Source organism: Myxine glutinosa, chromosome 12, assembly GCF_964187855.1.
Source record: "Myxine glutinosa chromosome 12, kmMyxGlut1.1, whole genome shotgun sequence".
Taxonomy (NCBI): domain Eukaryota; kingdom Metazoa; phylum Chordata; class Myxini; order Myxiniformes; family Myxinidae; genus Myxine; species Myxine glutinosa.
In genome coordinates, this window is record NC_136272.1 from 75,884,644 (window position 1) to 75,907,539 (window position 22,896).

Here is a 22,896-nt window from a genome sequence, read left to right on the forward strand (position 1 = left end):
GCAACATCCCTTTATAACAAAATCTCCCCAAGATGCTAATTCAGAGTTACTTGAAGTGCACACATTCCTCTATAATTGTCTCCACATGCATTTGATTACTTATATTGTATATTTAGTTAAATATTGTATATCATCAACACCACTCTTTAAAATTTATAGAACTAGTGAGGTACGCGTGCTAGGCACGGGTGGGAGGCCAGAAGCAAAGACAATGCAGAAACGGCGAATGCTAAAGCATGAAACCAATACATTCCACATTCCTGTAGCACCTTCAGTCGCACGTCAGACATGGACAGCAAGTTCGTGAAAGACTTCCATGAAAAACGTACCCAGTCGCAAACAAACGGAATCGTTTGTTCCATACCCAGTCAATGGCGAATCTGCATAGAGCGATCCGCGAATTTCACGTTTATAAAGTAGAAACCGTCACGGCATTTCGTCATTCACTTGAACTCGATATCTCTTTTTTCATTCCAAACAGCATAACTCCAATCACAAATTAAATAACATTAATATAAAAAATAAACTTTTAACAACATTCGTGACATAAACAAATATTTAAATCCTGATGTGAAGTTCCGTACGGTTGGGTGAACACAATTACGAATTTAAAATCGTAATTGTATTCACTCAATTCCAATCAGCAATTTATACTATAACAAAATACTGTTTTAAATGACGGTTGTATTGGGATATTATCAAACCCGCTCATTGCCGTAATCCGTCCACTTTCGCATTCGCGGCGGGTTCGTAAATCATCAGGATTTTCCTCAATTCCGCAATGAAATGTTCATGAAATACTGTTCAGCCGTTTTTATTTTTCATGGCATGTTCTTTTGGTGAATTATCGTAGGATTTTACTGCATGGGTTCCAGGAAATCGTTGCGATCGGTGCAGCCATTTTTGCGGTACCCAGGACAATAACGTTATGCGGGAGTCCAAACCTGAAAATGCTGGAGACCAAAGCTGAAATTGGAAAAACAATATAGCCTATTTTACTCCAGGGGTCCCAGAATTACCCACCCAAAATTTCGTTGCGATCGGTTCCGCCGTTTTTGCGATACCTGGGAACAGACGGACAGACGGGCAGACGGACATTTGGTGAATTATAGTAAGATGGGATATCTCGATCCTGCCAGCCAATTTCATTCACTTTAGTTGGTCCAATAATATTTTTCCATTCCCTTTCATCCCCAAGCTCCATGCATGGAATGCAGTTTGCAAGAAAGGATGTTTTTTTTCCTCCAAGCTGCAGCTGCAGCCTCCCCATCTAGAGCTTTAACTATGGTGGTTGTGGGATAGGTAGCACCTTTACAGCTTATCTCCTCAGTGCTGACCTCTGCCTTACTCTGATATGATGTTTTGCTCAATTTGAGGAAGTACAGTCATTTCTTTTTATCAGCGCACATTCTGGTTGCATGGCATGGCTGTACAGACACAGAGCTTTGCCTTTAAGGGGTCTGAATCCTTGTTTTCGAGATTTTTTTTCTTTTCACTTTCAACACACTATTTGTCTCTCCCAGACTCCCACCACCACCATCCTAGCAAGTGTTTCTCTCTCCGTGAGTCAGTTTGCAGGCCGTCCAACATCTTGATCAGGATCAGAGCAGCCTCATATTGGTCTGGGCTTACCCCATTCTTCCCTCTACAACCCAAACAAAACCATTGACATCCGCCGTAAGCATCTCGGCACAAGAATCATTCAGGTCTTCAGACGGACCTTTGGAGATGTGAGCAGCTGCTCAGTGCCGCAAGCTGTAGGCCTCAAAGCCGTGGGCAACCCACGATGACCCACCTCTCCACAACATATCGAGCCTCAATCTCCAGCCACACCACTTTTCACACTCTCCAAATCTCTTCCCTCGATGTCCAGGGTTCCAGGTAGTCCGTTGGAGACGCAATCTGCCATAGGGCATCGTCTTGAGAGTGTTGGCCTTAGATCCGCAAGCTCCTCGTGTGTGTGTGTATGTGTGTGTGTGTGTGTGTGTCACACACACATGTGAAGGTGGACCTGGGTGCTTTGGGACCTTTGAGAAGGTATTACGAGACTTGGGAGGACAACGTTCCACCTTCTGAAACCCTCATATGGAGATAACAACCAAGGACGCACACAACAGGCCTAGTTAGCATTCGTACATCATTTCAAAAGTCCCATATTGAGGACAGAATTAAGGCCTTTTTAAGCTTTTGGAATGTGGATAGGCTTTCAAGGAAGGAACTGCAACTGATGACATAATTGTTAAGCAAGGTAGCAAAATTTAATTACAGGAAAGGAAAAGTAAAAAAAAAACATCCTATACTATTGCCAGGAGTTTATATAATAAGATGGAAGAGCCTGAATCCAAGGTAGATAGTGAGAAATATGATATAGTTGCAATAAGCGAGACATGGTTTAATGAGGACAGGAATAGAAGGCTCCATGATGTATAGATGTGATTGAAAAGAGAAAATAGGAGAAGGTGGAACAATCTGGCTAAAAGACTATTGTATCGAGAAAGGGATGATTGGATGTAACCATACATTGGACAGAGATTGGACATTGGAAGGACAGTTTGATACTTGAAGGTTGCTTTTACAGAGATCCTGGTGCGAGGGAAGAGCAGGAAATAAGGGTTCATGAATTCAGAAAGGCATGTGGTAAGGGAAGAGTATTGATCATGGGGTATTTTAACTTGCCAGGGATACATTGGGTCCAGGAACAGGGAAAGAGCAGAGCAGATGAGGATTTCCTAGATAGAGTCCAGGATTGCTTTTTAATCCAGTTTGTAGTTAGACCCAAGAGGGGGAATACAGTGTTTGACATCCTTTTGAAGTAACGATCCCAATATGGTGGAAGAACTGGAATAGGGGAGCATTTTGGATCAGGGGCCATGACACAGTATGTGTAAGAATTCTGTTAAGAGTTAGAGTTCAGGAAGGCAAAGCTTGAAGATGTGAGGAGAGAACGAGGTGATGTCTGTCTATTGAGAGACGCTAACAAGAGGACAATCGGAATCAGAGAAATGGGAAACCTTCAAGGAGTAAATGTGCACTGTACAGAGTTAGTACATTCCAATGAAATGTAAACCCAGAGGCAGAAAAAAGACCAGGGTAGGTGAGCAGGGAAGTATGAGGTGCTTTTAAGGATAAGCAGAGCGCATGTATCAGGTGCAAAATAACAGGACTGGAGCCAGATGCGTATAAGTACAGGTGTAAACAGAAGCAAGTTAAGAAAATAGCGAAGCCAGCCAAAAGAGAATATGAGAAGGATATGGTGAATAATATTAAACATAATAACAAAGCATTCCTTAGATACACAAGGGGGCAAAGAACAGGTTAAGACAAGTGTGGGTTCATTGAGGAACAGCACAGGAACATAGGTTAGTGGTGAAACTGAGATGGTAGGCTTATTAAACCTGTTTGCTTTACTATTTACACAATAACTGTCAGGTGATTTACCAATAACTGTGAGTATCTATCAAGGAGGTGAGGACGGACTTTTAGAGGAGATCCTGGTAGGAGTCGAGGAAGTAAATGAGCAGCTATGAAAGGAAAGGGACCATCACACTCCGCGCCCAGATAATACGCATCGATGAGTGTTGAGTGAGGTGGCACAGCAGATGTTATCTGATATCACAACAGCTCATTGGAATCAGGACAGGTGCCAGAGGATTGTAGAGTAGCAAATGTTATTAATACCGTTATTTAGGAAAGTTTACAGATAATAATGTGGGAACTAACAGCTATAAACCTGGTAGTTTAACTACAGTTGCGGGGAAAATATTGGAGAGGTTAATTAGGGATCGGATGGGGAATCATTTAAATATATTTGAATGAAATAAAGGAAGTCACTACTAGGGGTTTACTAAAAGGAGGTAATGTTTAACAAATTTATTAGAGTTCTAACAAAGCAGTTTATGATTGGATGAGGGAAGTGCAATGGGCAGAGCGTATCTAGACTTTCAAAATGTATTTGATAAGGTACCACATGGGAGGCTGTTAGTTAAGGTGAGGGCTTGGGGAGTTGCTGGTCAGATAGCGAGCTAAATTGGAAACTGGATTAGTGGTGGGAAGCAAAGAGTGGTTGTGAGTGGGAGGATGTCTTGCTGGGAGGATGTAAGTAGTGGATTGATTTACATTAGTTATGTGAATAGTGGGGTTAAGAGTCCGTTTTCAAAATTTGATGATTATACAAAGCTTGGAGGTAAGGTATATTGTGGCGGACACAAAAGCCCACTGGCGTGGTGACATCATTCCGCGCACCAAGTGGGCGGTGGCCACGCCCGAGGGGTAGGCGTGGCCTCATGATATACACCGGGCGCGCAGCCCGGAGCGCGCCAGTGTTACAGTGAGCTCCTGAAATAAAGACGCTTATAAGTTACCGCTTGTCCGCTTCCTCCTTGCTCGCAAGCAGCGCGCGTAACGCCGCGCTTTACTGGTGACCCCCTCGACGTTGGATCTGCCGGAGCGATCCTTCCACACGCGACGCCATTGCCATGGCCAACTTCATCAAACTTCCCGAATTTTGGGAGGCTCAGGCCGAAGTCTGGTTCGTCCAGGCCGAAGCCCAATTTCAGCTTCGGCGCCTCACCGGTGATGACACGCGCTATTGCCACGTCGTCGCCTCCCTCGGGCCCGGCACGGCCGCTCGAGTTGTGTCCGTCCTTCGCCACCCACCAGACGGCCACAAGTACGAGGCACTCAAGCGGCTACTCCTAGCCAAGTTCGGCCTCACGGACGACGCACGGGTCGACCGCCTCCTGGATCTCCCCGAGCTCGGTGACACGCGCCCGTCGGTCCGAATGGACCATATGCTGTCACTGTTGGGCGACGAAGCCCCCGGTTCTCTATTCCGGGTGCTTTTCCGTCGCCAACTTCCAGCGCAGGTTCGCCTCGCGTTGGCCGGGACCGGGCTAACGGAACCCCGAGCATTGGCAGCCGAGGCGGACAAGTACTTTGCCGCTTCGGACACGCGGGCGAGAGTCGGCGAGGCCATCACGGCCCTCGTGGCTGATGCTGCTGATGCTGCTGCTGATGCTGCTGATCCACAGCATCAGCTTATACAGCATACGCAGCATGCTGATACGCACCTCGTGACCGCCGCCACGCCCCGCCCACCGCCGCGGCGAAAACCGCCACCGCGGGGAAACCCGCCAACTCCACTGGCCTGGCGGAGCCAGCCGCACTCCTCCAGCTCCACCACCTGGTGCTGGTTCCACGCCAAGTTCGGCCATGAAGCTCGGCAGTGTCATCCGCCATGCTCCTTCAACAGGTCAGGAAACGCCCGGGCTGGCGCTCAATACTGGCGATGAGCGCCGGCCGTTCGAGCAGCCTGCTGTTCATAACGGACACCTTCTCCGGGCGCCGTTACCTGTGCGACACGGGAGCGCAGGTGAGTGTCGTTCCCGCCGGCACGTCAGACAAGCACGCCGCGGGTGGGGGCCCCGCGCTGCTTGCCACGAACGGGACGCCCATCCGTACGTACGGAAAACGCTGCCTCTCTCTGCGGTTCGGAGGGCAGGTTTTCCGATGGACGTTCGTCACCGCCGACGTGCCCATGGCACTGCTTGGCGCGGACTTCCTGTGCGCTAATGGGCTCCTGGTCGACGTCAAGCGCAGACGTCTTGTCCAGGCCGAGACGTTCAGCTCGCTCGCTTGTGCGTTGCCCAGCTCAACGAGCGGCTTGCCAAGCGGCTTGCCGAACGGTTCGGTTCCGGCCACGTTGGTCTGTACGCTTCCGGCAGCGGACGCATTCACCCGCCTCCTCGCCGGCTTCCCGGCCCTCACGCGGCCCACCTTCTCGGCGGGGGCCGTCAAGCACGGGGTGGCCCATCACATCCCCACCGTCGGGCCACCGGTCTACGCCCGGGCACGCCGCCTCGAGCCGACGAAGCTGGCGGTGGCAAAAGCTGAGTTCGCTACCCTGGAGCGACTCGGCATCGTTCGGCGCTCAGAGAGCGCTTGGGCGTCGCCGCTGCACATCGTGCCGAAGCCCGGCGGGGGATGGCGACCGTGCGGGGACTATCGCCGTCTCAATGACGCCACGACTCCCGACCGCTACCCCGTCCCCCACATTCAGGACTTTTCCGCCCGTTTGGCGGGCATGTCCTTCTTCTCGAAGGTGGACCTCATACGCGGCTACCATCAGGTCCCCGTCAGGCCGGAGGACGTCCCGAAGACGGTGGTCATCACGCCATTCGGACTCTTCGAGTTCCTGCGCATGCCCTTTGGTCTGAAGAATGCGGCTCAGGCATTCCAGCGACTGATGGACAGCGTCCTGCGTGACTTGGATTTTGTCTACGTCTACCTGGACGATATCCGCGTCGCCAGCGCGTCCCGCGAAGAGCACCTACGCCACCTCCGCATGCTCCTCGAACGCCTGGGCCAGCATGGCCTGATTGTGAACCCCGCAAAGTGCCGGTTCGGCGCCACCATAATCGATTTTCTGGGGCACCGTGTCACCAGGCACGGAGCCGTCCCCCTGCCGGCCAAGGTGGAGGCGGTGAAGGGGTTTCCGCGCCCCCGCACGATCAGAGGGCTGCAGGAGTTCCTGGGCATGGTGAACTTTTACCATCGGTTCCTGCCCCGTATCGCCCAGCTCCTGCGCCCCCTGCACGAAGCTCTCCGAGGTAAGCCGGGCAAAGGCGACGTTACCTGGACCGAGCAGATGGACACGGCGTTCACGGGCGCGAAGCTCGCCTTGGCTAACGCCACCATGCTCGCGCACCCGGCGCCCGATGCACCGATCGCCCTCACCACCGATGCCTCGGACTACGCGGTGGGCGCGGTGCACGAGCAATGGGTGCGTGGAGCTTGGCAACCGCTGGCGTTCTTTAGCCGGCAGCTTCGCCCGCCCGAACGCCATTACAGTACCTTCGACCGCAAGTTGCTCGGGCTTCACTTGGCGGTCAGGCACTTCCGCCATCTGCTCGAGGGCCGTGCGTTCACTGCCTTCGTCGACCACAAGCCGCTGATCTTCGCGATGGGCAAGGTCACCGAGCCGTGGTCGGCCCGGCAGCAGCGTCACCTCTCGGCCGTGTCCGAGTACACGACGGACATCCAGCACGTCGCGGGGAAGGACAACCCGGTGGCGGATTGCCTTTCCCGGGCCGTCGCCCACGCAGTCCACCTCGGCATCGACTATGCCCGGATGGCAGCGGACCAGGCCGCTGACCCCGACGTCCAGGCCTTGCGGACCGCCGTCACGGGCCTCCGCGTCACCGAGGTGGCGTTCGACGGCGCGGGCACGGCCCTCTTGTGCGACGTCTCCCTCGGGCGTCCTCGCCCCATCGTGCCCGCGGGCTGGCAGCGCCAGGTGTTTGACGCCATCCACGGCCTGTCCCACCCGGGCGCGAGGGCCTCCCAAAGGCTGATCGCCGACAAGTTCGTCTGGCATGGCCTCCGGAAGGCCGTCCGCGGCTGGGCCAGGACGTGCCTCGCGTGCCAGCGCGCCAAGGTGCACCGGCACACCCAGGCCCCGTTGGCCCCGTTCACGGTGCCGGAACGCCGGTTTGACCACGTCCACGTGGACCTAGTGGGACCTCTGCCCCCCTCGCGGGGTTTCACCTACGTCCTCACCATGGTGGACCGCACCACCCGGTGGCCGGAGGCCGTGCCCTTGGCGTCGACAACGGCGGCCGATGTCGCGCAGGCTTTCATCGCCACCTGGGTCGCCCGGTTTGGCGCCCCCTCAGACATCTCGTCCGACCGCGGCCCCCAGTTCACCTCGGAGCTCTGGGGGGCGGTCGCGCAGGGGCTCGGGGTCCGGCTGCACCGAACCACGGCCTACCTCCCCCAGGCTAACGGCCTGTGTGAGCGATTTCACCGCTCATTGAAGGCCGCGCTCCGGGCCACCCTCCGCGACGGCGGCTGGGTCGACAGGCTCCCCTGGGTCCTGCTGGGCCTCCGGACGGCGCCCAAGGAAGACCTGCGCGCATCCGCGGCGGAGTTGGTCTTCGGGCAACCGCTGCGGGTGCCGGGCGAGTTCCTCCCCGACTCCACGGCACCATGGTCCGTGGCACAGCAGCGCTCCGCTCTGCAAGAGACCGCCCAGAGGTTCGCCCCGGTGCCAACGGCATGCCACGGGCACCCACCGACGCACGTCGCCCCGGAGCTTCGCACGGCGGAGTACGTCTTTGTCCGCCACGATGCCCACCGGACACCACTGCGGCCCCCGTACGATGGGCCTTTCCGCGTGCTGGAGACCGGGGCGAAGCACTTCACCCTGGACATCGGCGGTACTCCTGACCGCGTTTCGGTAGACCGCCTCAAGCCGGCCCACCTCGACGTGGACCATCCACCGCCAGTGGCCCGACCCCCACGTCGGGGCCGCTCCCCTGCGGGCGGACCCCCGGCACCGCCCAGCCCCGCCGCCACGCCGCCCCCCGGTCCTGCACCCATCCCAGGGGCAGCCAGGGGCATCCCACCTGGCATCCCTGCACCCCGGACGCCGCCGATCGCCAGGGGGCGCTTCGGCCGGGTCATTCGTCTGCCCCGCAAACTGGCCCTCCAGGTGCGCGGGAATTCTGGGGGGGCGCGTGTGGCGGACACAAAAGCCCACTGGCGTGGTGACATCATTCCGCGCACCAAGTGGGCGGTGGCCACGCCCGAGGGGTAGGCGTGGCCTCATGATATACACCGGGCGCGCAGCCCGGAGCGCGGCAGTGTTACAGTGAGCTCCTGAAATAAAGACGCTTATAAGTTACCGCTTGTCCGCTTCCTCCTTGCTCGCAAGCAGCGCGCGTAACGCCGCGCTTTAATATAGCAGAGAGGGAAGTGAGGCGGGTGATCAGATTCAGGAGGGTCTACATACTTTCATAGATTGGGCAAAAGATTGGCAGATGCAGTTTAACATCAATAAATGTGAGGAGCTGTGGATGGGTAAGAATAATGAAAATAGTGACGACATCATACAAGGGGTAATCCTAATGCGTCACACAGGAGAAGGATCTGGGTGTAGTAATCTATATGGGGGTAAGCAGACAGGAGTAAACTGCATCAGGCATAAGTAATGCAAGTAATGTTTTTGGTTATATTCGTCGGGAGATAAATTACAAGTCAAAAGAAGTAGTGTTAACAGACACCAACACCTGAGTTGGAATTTGGTGAAGTATCATCTAGGTTCTAGAATTTTCCATATGAAACACAATAATGGTCCAGAGGGAGGCCCTGCAAGAGGGTAAATTAAAAATTATGGTAAATTTAATATTATTTCATGTTTAATATGATCTATAAATTTCAAAAACGCCACATTTCACCATAGTGCTCGTCGGTTAGCCTATTTACCAACAAGACGATGTTTTTTGATCGTACAATGTACGTACAAATCCAGTACAAAATCCTCCTCTTGACCTACAAAGCCCTCCATAACCTGGCCCCATCCTAACTGACTGACCTCCTCTCCAGACACACTCCCACCCGCAACCTCCGCTCTGCTGGTACCAACCTCCTGACCCCCCCCCCCCATCCGGACCAAATTCAGATCCTGGGGGGGACAGGGCCTTCTCCATCGCTGCTCCCACCCTCTGGAACTCACTACCTCACACCATCAGAGACTCCTCCTCACTCACCACATTCAAAACATCACTGAAGACCCACCTGTTCAACACTGCATTCAACATTTAACCCACAGCATTTAACCCCCGACTATCTCTTCTCCTTCTCCCTCCTTTTGCTTTGATTATTTACCTATTGATTTTTGTCTTTTTGCACTTGTTTTTTGTACTCTGTCAAAGCGCCTTTGGGCTTCTTGAAAAGCGCTATATAAAATAAATGTATTATTATTACAATGAATTGTAGTGTGGACTTGCTGAACAATATCGATATGTATTGACATTAGGCATGAGAATGTCTTATTGTGATTCTTGTTGCACTTGCGTACATTAAACATAGTTACTATTTCCCATAATTTGTCTTCTCGACTAACCCATTCCCTAATTTGTCACAGTGACTTGTCACAGTTCTTGGGTTTCTTGAGATGGAGCGTTCCTTTTCCCCAGTTCACTCCCACTCACAAGTTGACGTGTTTTGTCTGTAAAGTGAATAATCTACTACCCTTTTTATTGTTGCAGCAAAAAAAAATTCTAAACATTATTATGTTCTCTTTTTTGTCCGAGTCGACACCTATTGTTTGTCCGAGTCTCCCTTTATCTTGGCCTTCAACTCTGTTGTTGGTTCATGTTTCCCCTCTCTATTTATACAACCACAACAACAACAAAATAGCACAGTACCGCTAAACGGAAGGTTTTTGAAAGTGCCAAGAAGGCGATTGCTTGTGCTCTACAGTGTTTACGTATATAACTTAATTGAAATAAAATAACGATTTTAAAGGTTGTAGAATTTTTTGGGAATTTTACCGCCGTTGATGCAGCTTCTTTTACATCGCCTTATTTAACACATTCCATTAGTTATTAGTGCCTAATGTTTGTGTCCTTTATGATGTCCTTAAAAACATTAAGTTTCCTGTTTGGAATGATTTTTAATTTTGTTTGACTGCCAAAGTATTTTTAATTTATCTCACTCCTCTCTCTGCACGTGTGGCAAATGACAAAATGAGAGCCCATATACTGCTAAACTACAGGTTCATTTCCCCGATTTATGTTGCGATCGTGTTTGAAATATAGCGTTTAGTTAAAATTTTGAATTGTTTTTTGAATTTTGAAGTTGAAATTTTGAATTTTAATTTTGAATTGAAATTTTTGTTGAAATATAGCGTTGAAATTTAGTTGTTCTTCAATCATAAACTGACGTTTGTAGACAGAGATACTGTCAAAACAAACACTAAAACCAATTGCTTAACCCCACCTTTCGCTTAATGTTTGCGGGGTAAAAATGGATCATTTGTCTTACAGGATGGTGCAGAGATAGCACACTGACCTTTGAACAGTCTATTTGTGTCATTAGAAGAATAAAATGTAAAAAAAACATTAAAGTGCGGCAGGTATAGTGTTGTGTCTATGACTTTTTGTATACGAAGTCGTGGCTCGTGGAGGAGCTAGAACAGAATGGATCATGACGTGACCATAAGCAGTCACCTGTACCCGTCATTGTCGCTTGTCCAACTCACAATCCTGCGAGATATGCGGAAAAGATATAATGACATGGGTTGAAGCTCTGCTTCAGAGAATGCCATGTAGATTTTGGGTGGTCTATAGGCAACATACTGCTGCCTCGATTGCTGAAGCCTGTCTTCACAAGGCCCGTGATGCCAATCGACATCCTTTTACTGTCACTTTGGTCATTTCACAATAAAGGGAAAACTTATAGGGAGGTCATGGCAATTATGAATATGACAGCTCTGAATATGTCTGATTTTGCAAAGCAGTAAGCCCCAGTATGGCAACTACATGATTTTTTTTCAAGTAAAAATTGTGGATGGGGTCAAGCGAACTGTCCAACTATTGGTTGGAATGGAAGGGTACGGATGGATGGATGCACAATTGGGTGGTCCAGAATAATATGAGAAAAAAATTGAAACAACTTTTTAATGTTCTCACCATCCATATAATTGATCCTTTGGTCATAAAAACACTATGTGAAGTTTTAGGGATCTATTTTAATATTTAGAGGTAGCTCAACTAACTTGAAATTTCAGTATATATAGTCTATACACTATACAGGTGAAATTGGTATAAAACGCAATACACAAATTACACATACAGTACGTATACAAATTCTAAACACATCTACCAGCTGGTTATTCAGTCTTTTCCAGTTAGGGTCTTCTTGTTGTTGTCAAGGAATGTTTTCCTGTGTTCCTGCACAACCCGCAGCAGGAACTGAAGTTGATCTTCATCATGTGTCAGCAGTCCACTGAACTCCTGAATTAGTGCAACTCCTCGTTCCGCATGGTCATTTACCACTTTCATGGTCCATGGTATTGTAAGTCTCACACGCTGCTTTAAAATCGTCTCGGTCTTCCCAAGTCTCTGGGTCTGCTTCCACAAAACTGTCAGAAAGGTCCATCTTTTCAAAAAGCATGTGGGATTTCTGTGTAACAGTCTTCCAAACCACTTTCCTGAATATTTCCCAGATCAACTTGGATGCGCTTCGGCGGATCTTCTTGTCCTTCATTCTCCAGTGCGAGGATCATTTGTTGTTTCACTGCTGCAGGCACATTCTTGTCAAAAAATGCAAGACCAATCAGGTCCTCTGATAAGTACCACCTGCTAGTTTCATGGCTGCTGCCTTCGAAATTGCTTGGTTTACATCTTTGTACTGCACCAGAGATTTTAGAAGAAGCAAATCACTGTTTGTGGCAGAAGCCGCAAGAGGAGCTGTCATCCATGCTCTGATGTAAATACGGATGGTGAAGATGGCAATGTCTCTCAGTCCTTTCTGCTCTTTGCGAGTGAGTTTGAACTGAATTCTGAACATCCAAACCTTCAGGCTATAGATGACCTTTGACATCCAACGGGCGTGGTGCATGGGTCCTGGGGCCATGAACCGGACTCCTTTTGCAGGAACTCCACCCAGAAAGATTACACACAGTTCCAATGATTCCCGATAATCATCTCTTGGCTGGATTTCAGCAAGTTGACTCCCAACGAAAAGCAGAACATCATCCTTGATATCAGAAAGGGATTCACTAACCAATTCATCTGTGGTTGCATTATCAAAGTTATCCTGATCCAGAAATTCCCAGCGAGCCTGGAATCGTTTGAAGATTAAGATCTCTGGTCCAGAGGAGGGCCCCATGCAGCTCACAAACACTGCTCCAATCACAATTTCAAGTATGTGGTGGCGACGAGCAAGAAATAGCAGTTCGGTGCCCAGTCCTTGTTCAATGAACACACATGCTCCGGCCAGCCTACTCTACAGGGTACAATGCATACTGCATAGACCCCTCAAAACATATTTTCCTTCATAAAACATCAAAAGGCATGCAGGGTATTGTTGCGAATATGGCATTTGGCCTCCATATCCGCTTGTAAATATTCCCCTATTTCCCCAATACTCCCCAACTATCCCCAATCCCCCATTCCCTAGTCCCTAGTCCCATTGCCTGTAAATAACACTCTGTAGAACCGACCTTCCCCTTTTTCCCCCATTAAATGTCGTGCCCAGGTCCACCGCATCTCACGTAGACAACTTTCGGACATCTTGCTAGTTATTCTTAGTCTATGTCAGTTAAGGACTCGTTTCCATTAATTCTGACTCTTCGTTGCACCAGAATGTGATTATATGGCACCAGTAGTGAGTTTAGGACCTTCCCATACCTCCTCCCCTCTTCTTCCCCAAACAACAACAACAACTACAACCACAACAACAACTACAACAACAGAGGGGCGCGGCGCGGCGTGCGGGGAGTGTGCGTCCTCACTCCGGCTCGGTTAGCCGCCATTACCCATGTGCGCCGACGGGGTTACCAAGAAGGGGCTGCCTGTCGGCCCCTCGTCAAGGGCGGAGCCGGTAACCCCCCCGCACGCACCCAATGAGAAGCAACGGGCCGATTCCATCTGGGACGGAGCTAACGAGCCGAGGGCGTGTCACTCCCCGCCGGATATACGCGGCGACTTACCGGATGTGACGTGAGATGCGCCCCCAGCTTGAGAAGACAATCACCACATCCGAGCGCTGCGACCTCCCCGCATCTCTAGACCGGACCGGGTCGATCCTGCCCTGAGCCCAGGTGCACCTGGAGCCATCGATTCTGCCTTTCCTTGCCATCAATCCCCGTGTGAGTCAGTTTTGTCCTGTTTATCTGTCGTCTGTCAGGGAATAAGATAAGTGTGTCTAAGTGCCTGTCTTTCTATGCTGTCCCTCTCATTCCTGTAATCTAACCTTCCGCCCTAATATAACCTCCTCCGGAGGTCTTGAGAACTGAACCCTTGGTGTCGTGTCATTTTAGTCCCAGCCGTTGTGTCCTTTTCCTTCATTGATTCAGCATAGCGCGACTCGGCAACGTTCGAGTATAATCGGGTAACTTGTGCGGACACGGCGGCCATTCCGCTCGGCCCACCCTAACATCAAAGTCGTGTCCGTAACAATTGGTGTCGAGGAGTGGAATTCGGACCCGGGACTAAATTTATTAGGCCCAAATTTTGGAACACCAATTGTACCACTAGGGTAACAATTGGTGTTGGAGAGGTAGAATTCGACCCGGAGCGCGTTTCCCGCTCGAAATTATAACGGTGAAATTTGAATTTGTTTTACGAAAATAAAAACCCGAATTTTGAAAGTCGCGCTATGGCGGATCAAGACAGCTGGGGTCCGGTAGGGGAGAGTGAGGCAGGGTCAGTCCAGGACCAAATTGAGGGACAGGAGGAGAGCGAAGCAGCGAGGGTAGCAGACGCACAAAATAGCGTCGTTGTGCCCGACATTGCGGGAGCGCAAAATGGCGCCTCGCTGGTCACCGCGCCCGCGACCGTGGCAGCGCCCCTGGTGGATTTGAACCTTTTTTTTATACAAATGAAGGCCCTTATGGCCCAGAATAGCGAGGAAATGAGGGAGGAAATGAGGGCTCAGAGTGAGCGAATGGGAAACCAAATGGGGATAATGGGAAACCAAATGGGGATAATGGGAAACCAAATAGGGGTAATGAGGGACGAAGCGAGGGGTACCGGTGAGGGGTTAGACAATAATTTTAAGGGATTAGACAAGAAATTTGGGAAATTAGACGACAAATTTGAGGGGTTAGACAACGGGATAAAAGAGGTGAGAAATGGGTTAATGGGGGTAGAAAACAGAATGGCCGCTCAAGAGAATCAAATGGAAGGGATGCAAAAGGGGTTAGAGGGGGTAGAAAATAGAATGGCTGCCCAGGAGAATCAGATAGAGGGAGTGAAAAATGGGTTAGAGGGGTTAGAAAACAGGATGGAAGGCAAATTGAGGGACATGAGGGACCAAGCGGAAAGGGAAGTTAACCAAATGGGGCAGCAGATAGAGGGGGTCAGATTGGGGGTAGAAACCAAACTGGATGCTCACAGGGAGGAAATGGAGCAGATGAGGGTGGCATCTGGGCAGGAGATGCAAGTGATGGGAGAGGAGATCAGAAGAGGAGTGAGTGAGGAGGTCGGAGGAGTGCGCGAGGAGGTGAGGCACTGTAAGGAGCACATGGAGAAGGAGGTGAGAGAGGGGACTGTAAAGTTACAAGGGGGCATAGAGGACCTGACGCAGGAGGTGGAGCAGCTGACGGTGGGACAGACGGAGTTAGTGGAGCAGGTTCAAAGGAACACTGCGGTATTAGGAGGTTTAAAAGCGACACAGAAAGAACTAAAAGATGACTTGGTAGCGACGAAGAGGGAATGTCAGATGGTATGTGAGGGACTGACAACGAGGCTGGACGAGGTGATAGAGGTAATGGAGACGAAGGACCGGCAGGTGAGGACGCACATGGAAACGGTCAAGGTAGCCTTGGAGGACGAGCTGGAGGAGACGTACCGGGGAATAAAAGAGGTGAAGCAGAAACTAGAAGAAGTGGAAGAAGGGATGAGCGAAATTAAGAAGCGACGGAGAGGGGATAAGAAAGAGATAAAAGAGGAGATAAAAGAATTGGTCCAAAGTCTGTGTTTGGATCGTGATGATGTGCTCATTAACCGGATGAGGGATTCGCAGGTGATGGAGGAGAAGCGAAGAGGAAGTGGACCCGGTGTAAGTGGTGACCAATATGGTCGTGCGTATGATGCGCCAGGGGATTTAAGAAGCTTGGGGGTCGAGATGGACCCGGGTGTTCGTGAGAGGCCGTTGGTGAAGTGTGCGACAGGTCTGGTGTGCGAAAAAGGAGGTGTGCAAGAAAGTCCGACTCTGGGGTGTGTGAGGAAAAAGTGCGTGCCAAGGAGTGAGTGTGCTGGCGAGAGTGAGTCGGTCGTAGCGCGTGTGCGAGGGAGCACGTGGAAGCGCGGTGTGGTGAGTGTTACAGAGGGTGTGACGGGAGAGTGTGCGCGAGAAAGGTGTGTGACGGACAGGTGCAGGGGGAAAGAGTGCGCTGTCAAGAGTAAGGGTGAGTGCGTTGTCAAGAATGGAGGTGAGAGTAGTGAGAGTGACAAGGAGAGTGAGTTGGTTGTGACAGGTGAGCGAGGATGTACACCTGGGATGGAAGGATGCACACCTGGAATGGTAGAGCGTGAGTGGGAATGCACGCTGGAGTTGGTGGTGAGGCACGTGGTTGGGTGTGCGAATGAGAGCACACCTGTGATTGTCACAGAGGAGGTGACCGAGGAGGGGGCGCGAAGAGGTGTGTTGGTGAGGTGTGCGGGTGACGAATGTGTGCCAAGGTGTTCGGTGGTCAGGTGTGTGACCAAGGCTGTGAGTGGAATGAGGGTACCTGGGTGTGTAAGGAAAGGTACGAGGAGCATGGGCACGGCTGGATGTGTGAGCAAGGAACGGGCTGCGGGGTGTAAGCGTCCAGGTGAAGCATCGACGTTAACCAGGTTAGAGGTTAGGTCGACTTTTAGCCGAAGCGGGCCCTCGGTGCGTGCTGGGCCTCGCGTGGAACGGCCGCGTCCGTGCTCCACTAGGCGGAGCGGGCAGCCCGATAGAAAGGGTCGTCATGGCGACCACTTTTTGTTGAGGCATTCCGGCAGGTCGAGATCGAGCCATGGGATGGCTCCGTGCCGAGATGGTGCGTGGGATCTCGGCCCGGGTAAACCTCCTTCCCTGCACCGAATGCGGGACGTATCCAGCCGCTGGCACAGAACAACCCGCATTCATGGCTTGGCTTTACGAAGCTGGGCTTTGGACGGGAATTGGCGCACCGAGAGGCATTAGTGAGTAGACTGGGTGATGAGGTTAGTGTTTTGGCCCCGAAATTAGAGAAAAACAAAATTTGATGATTGGCAAGGGATTGGCAGTAGTGATTGGCAGATGATGAGTAGTGATTGGCAAATTTTTAATTTGTTGAAATTTGATGTGCCAAATTGGTAGGGGGAGATGCCCGATGTGGTGGGATGGCAACCCTGTCATCCCTCACTAAAGTGGGGGCAAAGGAGCAATAGCTTATGGGGTTGATGGCAGTGAAAACTAGCCCGGGTGGGTTAGGTTATATTGATAGGGATCTAGCGAAGATGACATTAGGTGACGTTAAGGTTTAGATAGTGACTGATACCTGTAGTGGGGACGCAGGTAGATTAGTATGGATGATAATGACGAGGGAGCGCAATAGTTTAAAGGGACGACTGGGAAGCGCAAGTTTCAGAAGGGAGTAGTTAGCTGAGATGATGCCGTGTGTGTGAGAATTGAACAGGTGTGATTGCACAGGTGTGCAACTGGACAGGTGTGTGGAGCAGTGTATGAGTAGTGAGTGTGTGGATCAGCGCGAATGCGCTTGGGGAGAGAAGGGTGCAGGTGGCACCAGGTGTGAGAGCACAGGTGTGAAGGTACTGGTGTGTGGAGAGAGTTGGAGTAAGTGGTACGGAGTGGTGTGCATGGTGCGAAGGTGTGGATGGGGGAAGAGTGGACCCCTTTCACGAGTACCCGGGGCGGGTAGTGTAAGTGTTAGGTAGAGGGTATAGGTAAATTGTGGTTGGATATTGGCATTTGTGGTGCGGTTGCAGAATGGTGTTGTGGATGGGTGCATTAGTGTTGTGGAAATGGCTGGGCGTGTAGCCTGTTAGTGTGTGTAGTTGGTTGGGCACTCCACCACTGTGAGGATGTCGGCCAGGTGAGGCCGCAGGTGGGCTCTGGGAGCCGGTAGTTGTGAGTGGGTGCCTGAGGATCCCGGGTGTGGATCGGGCAGCCCGGTGCCAGAGAGGGCACCGAGTGGGGAGAGCGCCAGAGGGCCTTCCCCAGGTAGTTAGGTTAGGGTAAGGAGCAGGTAAGCTCGGAGGCAACTGCAGTGGTGGAGGTGTGCAGGTGGGTAGACCTGCTGGGAGAGTTACACGTCGCGGCCCAGAAATTGTGCGAGGGCACCGGGAGATGAATCGGGGGAGTGAGACCCCAAATTGAAAAGCACCACAGTTTGGCCAATGGGAATTGGTTTTTAGAACCCATAGTGTAAGAGGGCCAATGGTTTGGCCGGAGAAAGACCCCGGGTAGTGTAAAGTTGTTAAAGTCATTTAGGAAATAGTTAGGATTGATGAACCTGTCGCACCATACGCAGCCACTTACCTGTGGTGATGATGATGACTCCACACCTGTGTTTTCTTTGTTTTGTGTTGCAGGAAGTAAGGACTGCTGTTGGATTTGTGAGACGCATCACGACGTGGATGAGACATTGGGGTGATTCCATCTCTCCCTCCCTAGGAGGGACTGATGATGAATTGGTAATGGCAAATTGTGATGTTCAGTTGGAGATGGCAAATTTTGATGAGAGTTGAAAATGGCAAATTTGATTGGTTAGGAGGGAGAGAAGACGAATTTGGTTTATGGGAGGAACGGGGAAGACAGTAGGGACGTTTGTTGATTTGTAAAGTAGATGTTTATGGGTAGTGTTGTGTTTTGTGGATACAGTAAGGGGTAAGGGAGGGGCCATGTAGGTTACCTGGTGGGGGGGGGGGCGTACGGTAGGAACGTACCTGTCTCACCTGGTTCCCATGTGCCCCCAGTGTGCATTACCTTGCATTGCGTGCACTTTTGCGCCCTTACCACCTTACTCACTTGTCTGCTTCTTTTGTCTCCCACCTCCGAGGATCTGGCTTTGGGGTAGAGAGAGAGGAGAGAGAGGTGCTGGCTTCGCAGTTGTGGGCCTGCACTTTCGCTGCTTGCTGCCTGGATCGATACACCATATGGACCGCAATGTTTGTGGCCACCCACCATGGACCGCAGTTCTTATGCGGCCAAGCACCACCCATGGATGGACCTATGGGTCAACGTGGCACCTATGTCATACAAGCTGAACCACTAACAGTTGGCCCCCTGACGGCCACAATAAAGAAATGGACGCGGTTGGCGCCTTTCTTTATTTTTCTAAGGAAGTAAGAAGGCCAAGTGCACCACACGAAGGCAAGACCAGCGGCAGAACATCGGCCGGCTGCGACACCACACAATGATCACTAAACATTTTATTGGTGCACCGGATGGTGCTCACTGTGTGATGGGGTGGTGCTTTTGATGCTTGGAAGGGGTGCTCTGCACATTATTAAAGGCCGTAGGCCACAGAGCACTCGTGGGTTGGTGTATCGATGCTGGCATGCGTGCTCTCTCTATGCATAACATCTGCATGTGTTCCTCCAGAAACAGGTCCTGGATCGTAGTGTAAATAGCAGCGTAGTCGTGTAAATAATGCTCCCTACCGGCTGTATGTTTAGTTTGCGAATTCTTTCCGGATTCGGTTATCCTGTGGGTGTGTTTCTGTGAGGAGAAGGGTGCAACGTCGCAGGGGGACATATTTACTCATTTGTGAATATCTGTAAAACTGTCGCACTCAGGGTAGAGTTAATAGTAGAGGGAACTACATCTGCGTGCCACACTAAAGTAGGTAAAAATTTATCGGGTCGGGACGCCCCGAGGGTAGAGAAGGGTGCAATGTTGCGAATATGGCATTTGGCCTCCATATCCGCTTGTAAATATTCCCCTATTTCCCCAATACTCCCCAACTATCCCCAATCCCCCATTCCCTAGTCCCATTGCCTGTAAATAACACTCTGTAGAACCGACCTTCCCCCTTTTCCCCCATTAAATGTCGTGCCCAGGTCCACCGCATCTCACGTAGACAACTTTCGGACATCTTGCTAGTTATTCTTAGTCTATGTCAGTTAAGGACTCGTTTCCATTAATTCTGACTCTTCGTTGCACCAGAATGTGATTATATGGCACCAGTAGTGAGTTTAGGACCTTCCCATACCTCCTCCCCTCTTCTTCCCCAAACAACAACAACAACTACAACCACAACAACAACTACAACAACAGAGGGGCGCGGCGCGGCGTGCGGGGAGTGTGCGTCCTCACTCCGGCTCGGTTAGCCGCCATTACCCATGTGCGCCGACGGGGTTACCAAGAAGGGGCTGCCTGTCGGCCCCTCGTCAAGGGCGGAGCCGGTAACCCCCCCGCACGCACCCAATGAGAAGCAACGGGCCGATTCCATCTGGGGCGGAGCTAACGAGCCGAGGGCGTGTCACTCCCCGCCGGATATACGCGGCGACTTACCGGATGTGACGTGAGATGCGCCCCCAGCTTGAGAAGACAATCACCACATCCGAGCGCTGCGACCTCCCCGCATCTCTAGACCGGACCGGGTCGATCCTGCCCTGAGCCCAGGTGCACCTGGAGCCATCGATTCTGCCTTTCCTTGCCATCAATCCCCGTGTGAGTCAGTTTTGTCCTGTTTATCTGTCGTCTGTCAGGGAATAAGATAAGTGTGTCTAAGTGCCTGTCTTTCTATGCTGTCCCTCTCATTCCTGTAATCTAACCTTCCGCCCTAATATAACCTCCTCCGGAGGTCTTGAGAACTGAACCCTTGGTGTCGTGTCATTTTAGTCCCAGCCGTTGTGTCCTTTTCCTTCATTGATTCAGCGTAGCGCGACTCGGCAACGTTCGAGTATAATCGGGTAAACGTGCAGGCGCGGTCATACCAAACCGCTCGGTGAACCAACATCCACCACCGCGTCTGTAACAGTATTCATAGCTCAACTTAAAATTCCTGTAAAAGTATGCGACAATCAGAAACTGTTTCAGTGTCGATGGTATTGTAAGACGTTAGTGTAAGACCATATGGGGAAACTTTGATGACCATGAGCTACCCATAAATATTATTCAATTTCATTTTTATTTCACCAGCAGTGAAATAAACAGTTCTGGAGGGTGAGAACATGACATTTCAAAAAAAAATAAATATTGTGGACCACCCCAGATCACAAAGTATGATCATAATACAAACATACCAGGTCATCAAACGATATGTTTAATTGTTACAAATAAATCGCAAACATCACTTACTTATCACCAGTGTATATATATATATATATATATATATATATATATATATATATATATATCCAGTGCAATGTAATATTCCACCTTTTACAAATGTAATATGGAAATGATCACTTCAGAGTATCTATTTATTATGTAAGTTTGAGATGCCACCACTTCAGTACGGTACATACATGATAAAATATCCCAATGATTGATGTGATGCAATAATCTTCAGCTGCCCTTAAGACTGGTTATCAATTGTCAACACATCTTGCACTTAAAAACCATGTGCTTCATTTGAGCCTCAAATAATTGGTGACCATGAGAGCAATAACAATGATGGTGAAGGCTCATTGGTAATCAAGTAACTTATACGAGCACAAGAAAATTGTCATATTAAAAACAACAAAATTGGTTGATATATTGTCAACCAAATGAAAAAAAAAATTGTAAAAATTGTTATATTAAAAACAACAAAATTGGTTGATATATTGTGAACTAAATGAAAAAAAAAATGTCAAAAATTGTTATATTAAAACAACAAAATTGGTTGTCATATTGTCAACGAAATGACAAAAATGTCAAAAATTGTCATATTAAAACAACAAAATTGGTTGTCATATTGTCAACGAAATGACAAAAATGTCAAAAATTGTCATATTAAAACAACAAAATTGGTTGTCATATTGTCAACGAAATGACAAAAATGTCAAAAATTGTCATATTAAAACAACAAAATTGGTTGTCCGTTGGGTGTTCCAATCTGAACCAATAATGGCCCAGGATGCTCTGAACTCCTCTTCAAATCCCTTATACTATAATTGTGTATTTGTTGTGTACAAATGTTATTGTAATTATTGTTAAACTCCACTGATGTCAACCATGTGTTTGCCCTGCATGTTATTCACGTAAAAGGTCCTCCATGATCAGCATTATCTCAACGTCAGCACACCATGAGGCTTTGTAACAGGTTAATAAGAGTACACTGGATAACCACATTGCACTCTAAAAGAACCGACCTGTGGTCCACAAAAGCCGCAAGTGTCTTGCTCCCTGCCGGTAGAGCCTGGAGACCCCAGCATAAGCAGCAAGCACATCAGCAGCGGCGCGCCACCCGCAAGGCAGCAAGAATGGCAGGCATGCCAAGGTTTTCCCGTCCGCAAGACATAAACTGTTGTCCCTCTCAATTCCACTTTCACAGCTCGATTCATTTTGCTCTCATCTTGCAGCTTGTTCACTTCTAGTACGCGTTTTCTGCACTTGAGATTTTACTCTGGTCTTTACGCACAGTATAACTTTATCAGTAACAAAGTACTCTTCTTCTTCCTCCTCCTCCTCTTTGTATCTTTTTGACCACGCCCTCGCTCAGGCTCAACTACAAATCTTCTCTGTGCACACCTGGCGCTATGCGTGCATTCCAGCTTCCTCTTCCTCTTCTTTTTCTGCTTACACCCAAATAACTATATCCATTCATGAGTGCAGTGAAGGGGGAGTTGAAGCAAGTCATAGTCATTTTGTTACATGCGGTCATGGGGTGAGATTTGGAGAAATGTGTATAAATGCATTTTGTGCATTTAATTTTGTGTCCAATAAATTGATAATGTGGAACATGAAATTAGGAAAATAATAATTTATATACGGTACTATCCTTTTACCTACTCTAACAGATGGACGGAGGATATGTTTTCATCCCTCTCAAAAATTTATGAAGGTATTTGGATGAAACCTGGCGGGCCGGTTGGGTGTGTGACGAGGAAGAATTGATTCAATTTTGGTGAAGATCTGGATCCGGATCCAGAAACTAGAATGTAATTTTAAAAGTGATTTTTCACCGTTGAGAGATGGGGTCAAAAAAGATTTCTCAAATATCTCAAATATGCACGATATCTCAAAAAGTTGTTCTACGAGTTATGACAAAACATGGTGGATGAGATGATTAGGTGATAAGAACACGTCTTTTAGATGTTGGTTCAGGTCCGAATCCAGATCCGGCATATCAGAAACACAGCAACAGCAGGGTTGAGGGACAAAATAGAGGAGGACTTGGACAGATCAGGGGTGTGTCATGTTTGGAAGAATCAGGGACAAGGGAGGACGCACAGGGTGGACAAGAGGGATACAGAAGCA

General features: G+C 49.8%; 1 protein-coding gene across 1 annotated transcript in view; it reads right to left on the reverse strand.

Annotated features, from left to right (window-relative positions):
- Nucleotides 1-22,047, reverse strand: part of LOC137417359 (interleukin-17 receptor C) — a 72,078-nt gene extending 50,031 nt beyond the window's left edge. The window contains exon 1 of the mRNA XM_078766273.1: nucleotides 21,789-22,047. Within this exon, the coding sequence (XP_078622399.1) occupies nucleotides 21,789-21,980 (192 nt within the window). The 5' untranslated portion in view covers nucleotides 21,981-22,047. The remainder of the gene's footprint in view (nucleotides 1-21,788) is intronic.
- Nucleotides 22,048-22,896: the final 849 nt, after the last annotated feature.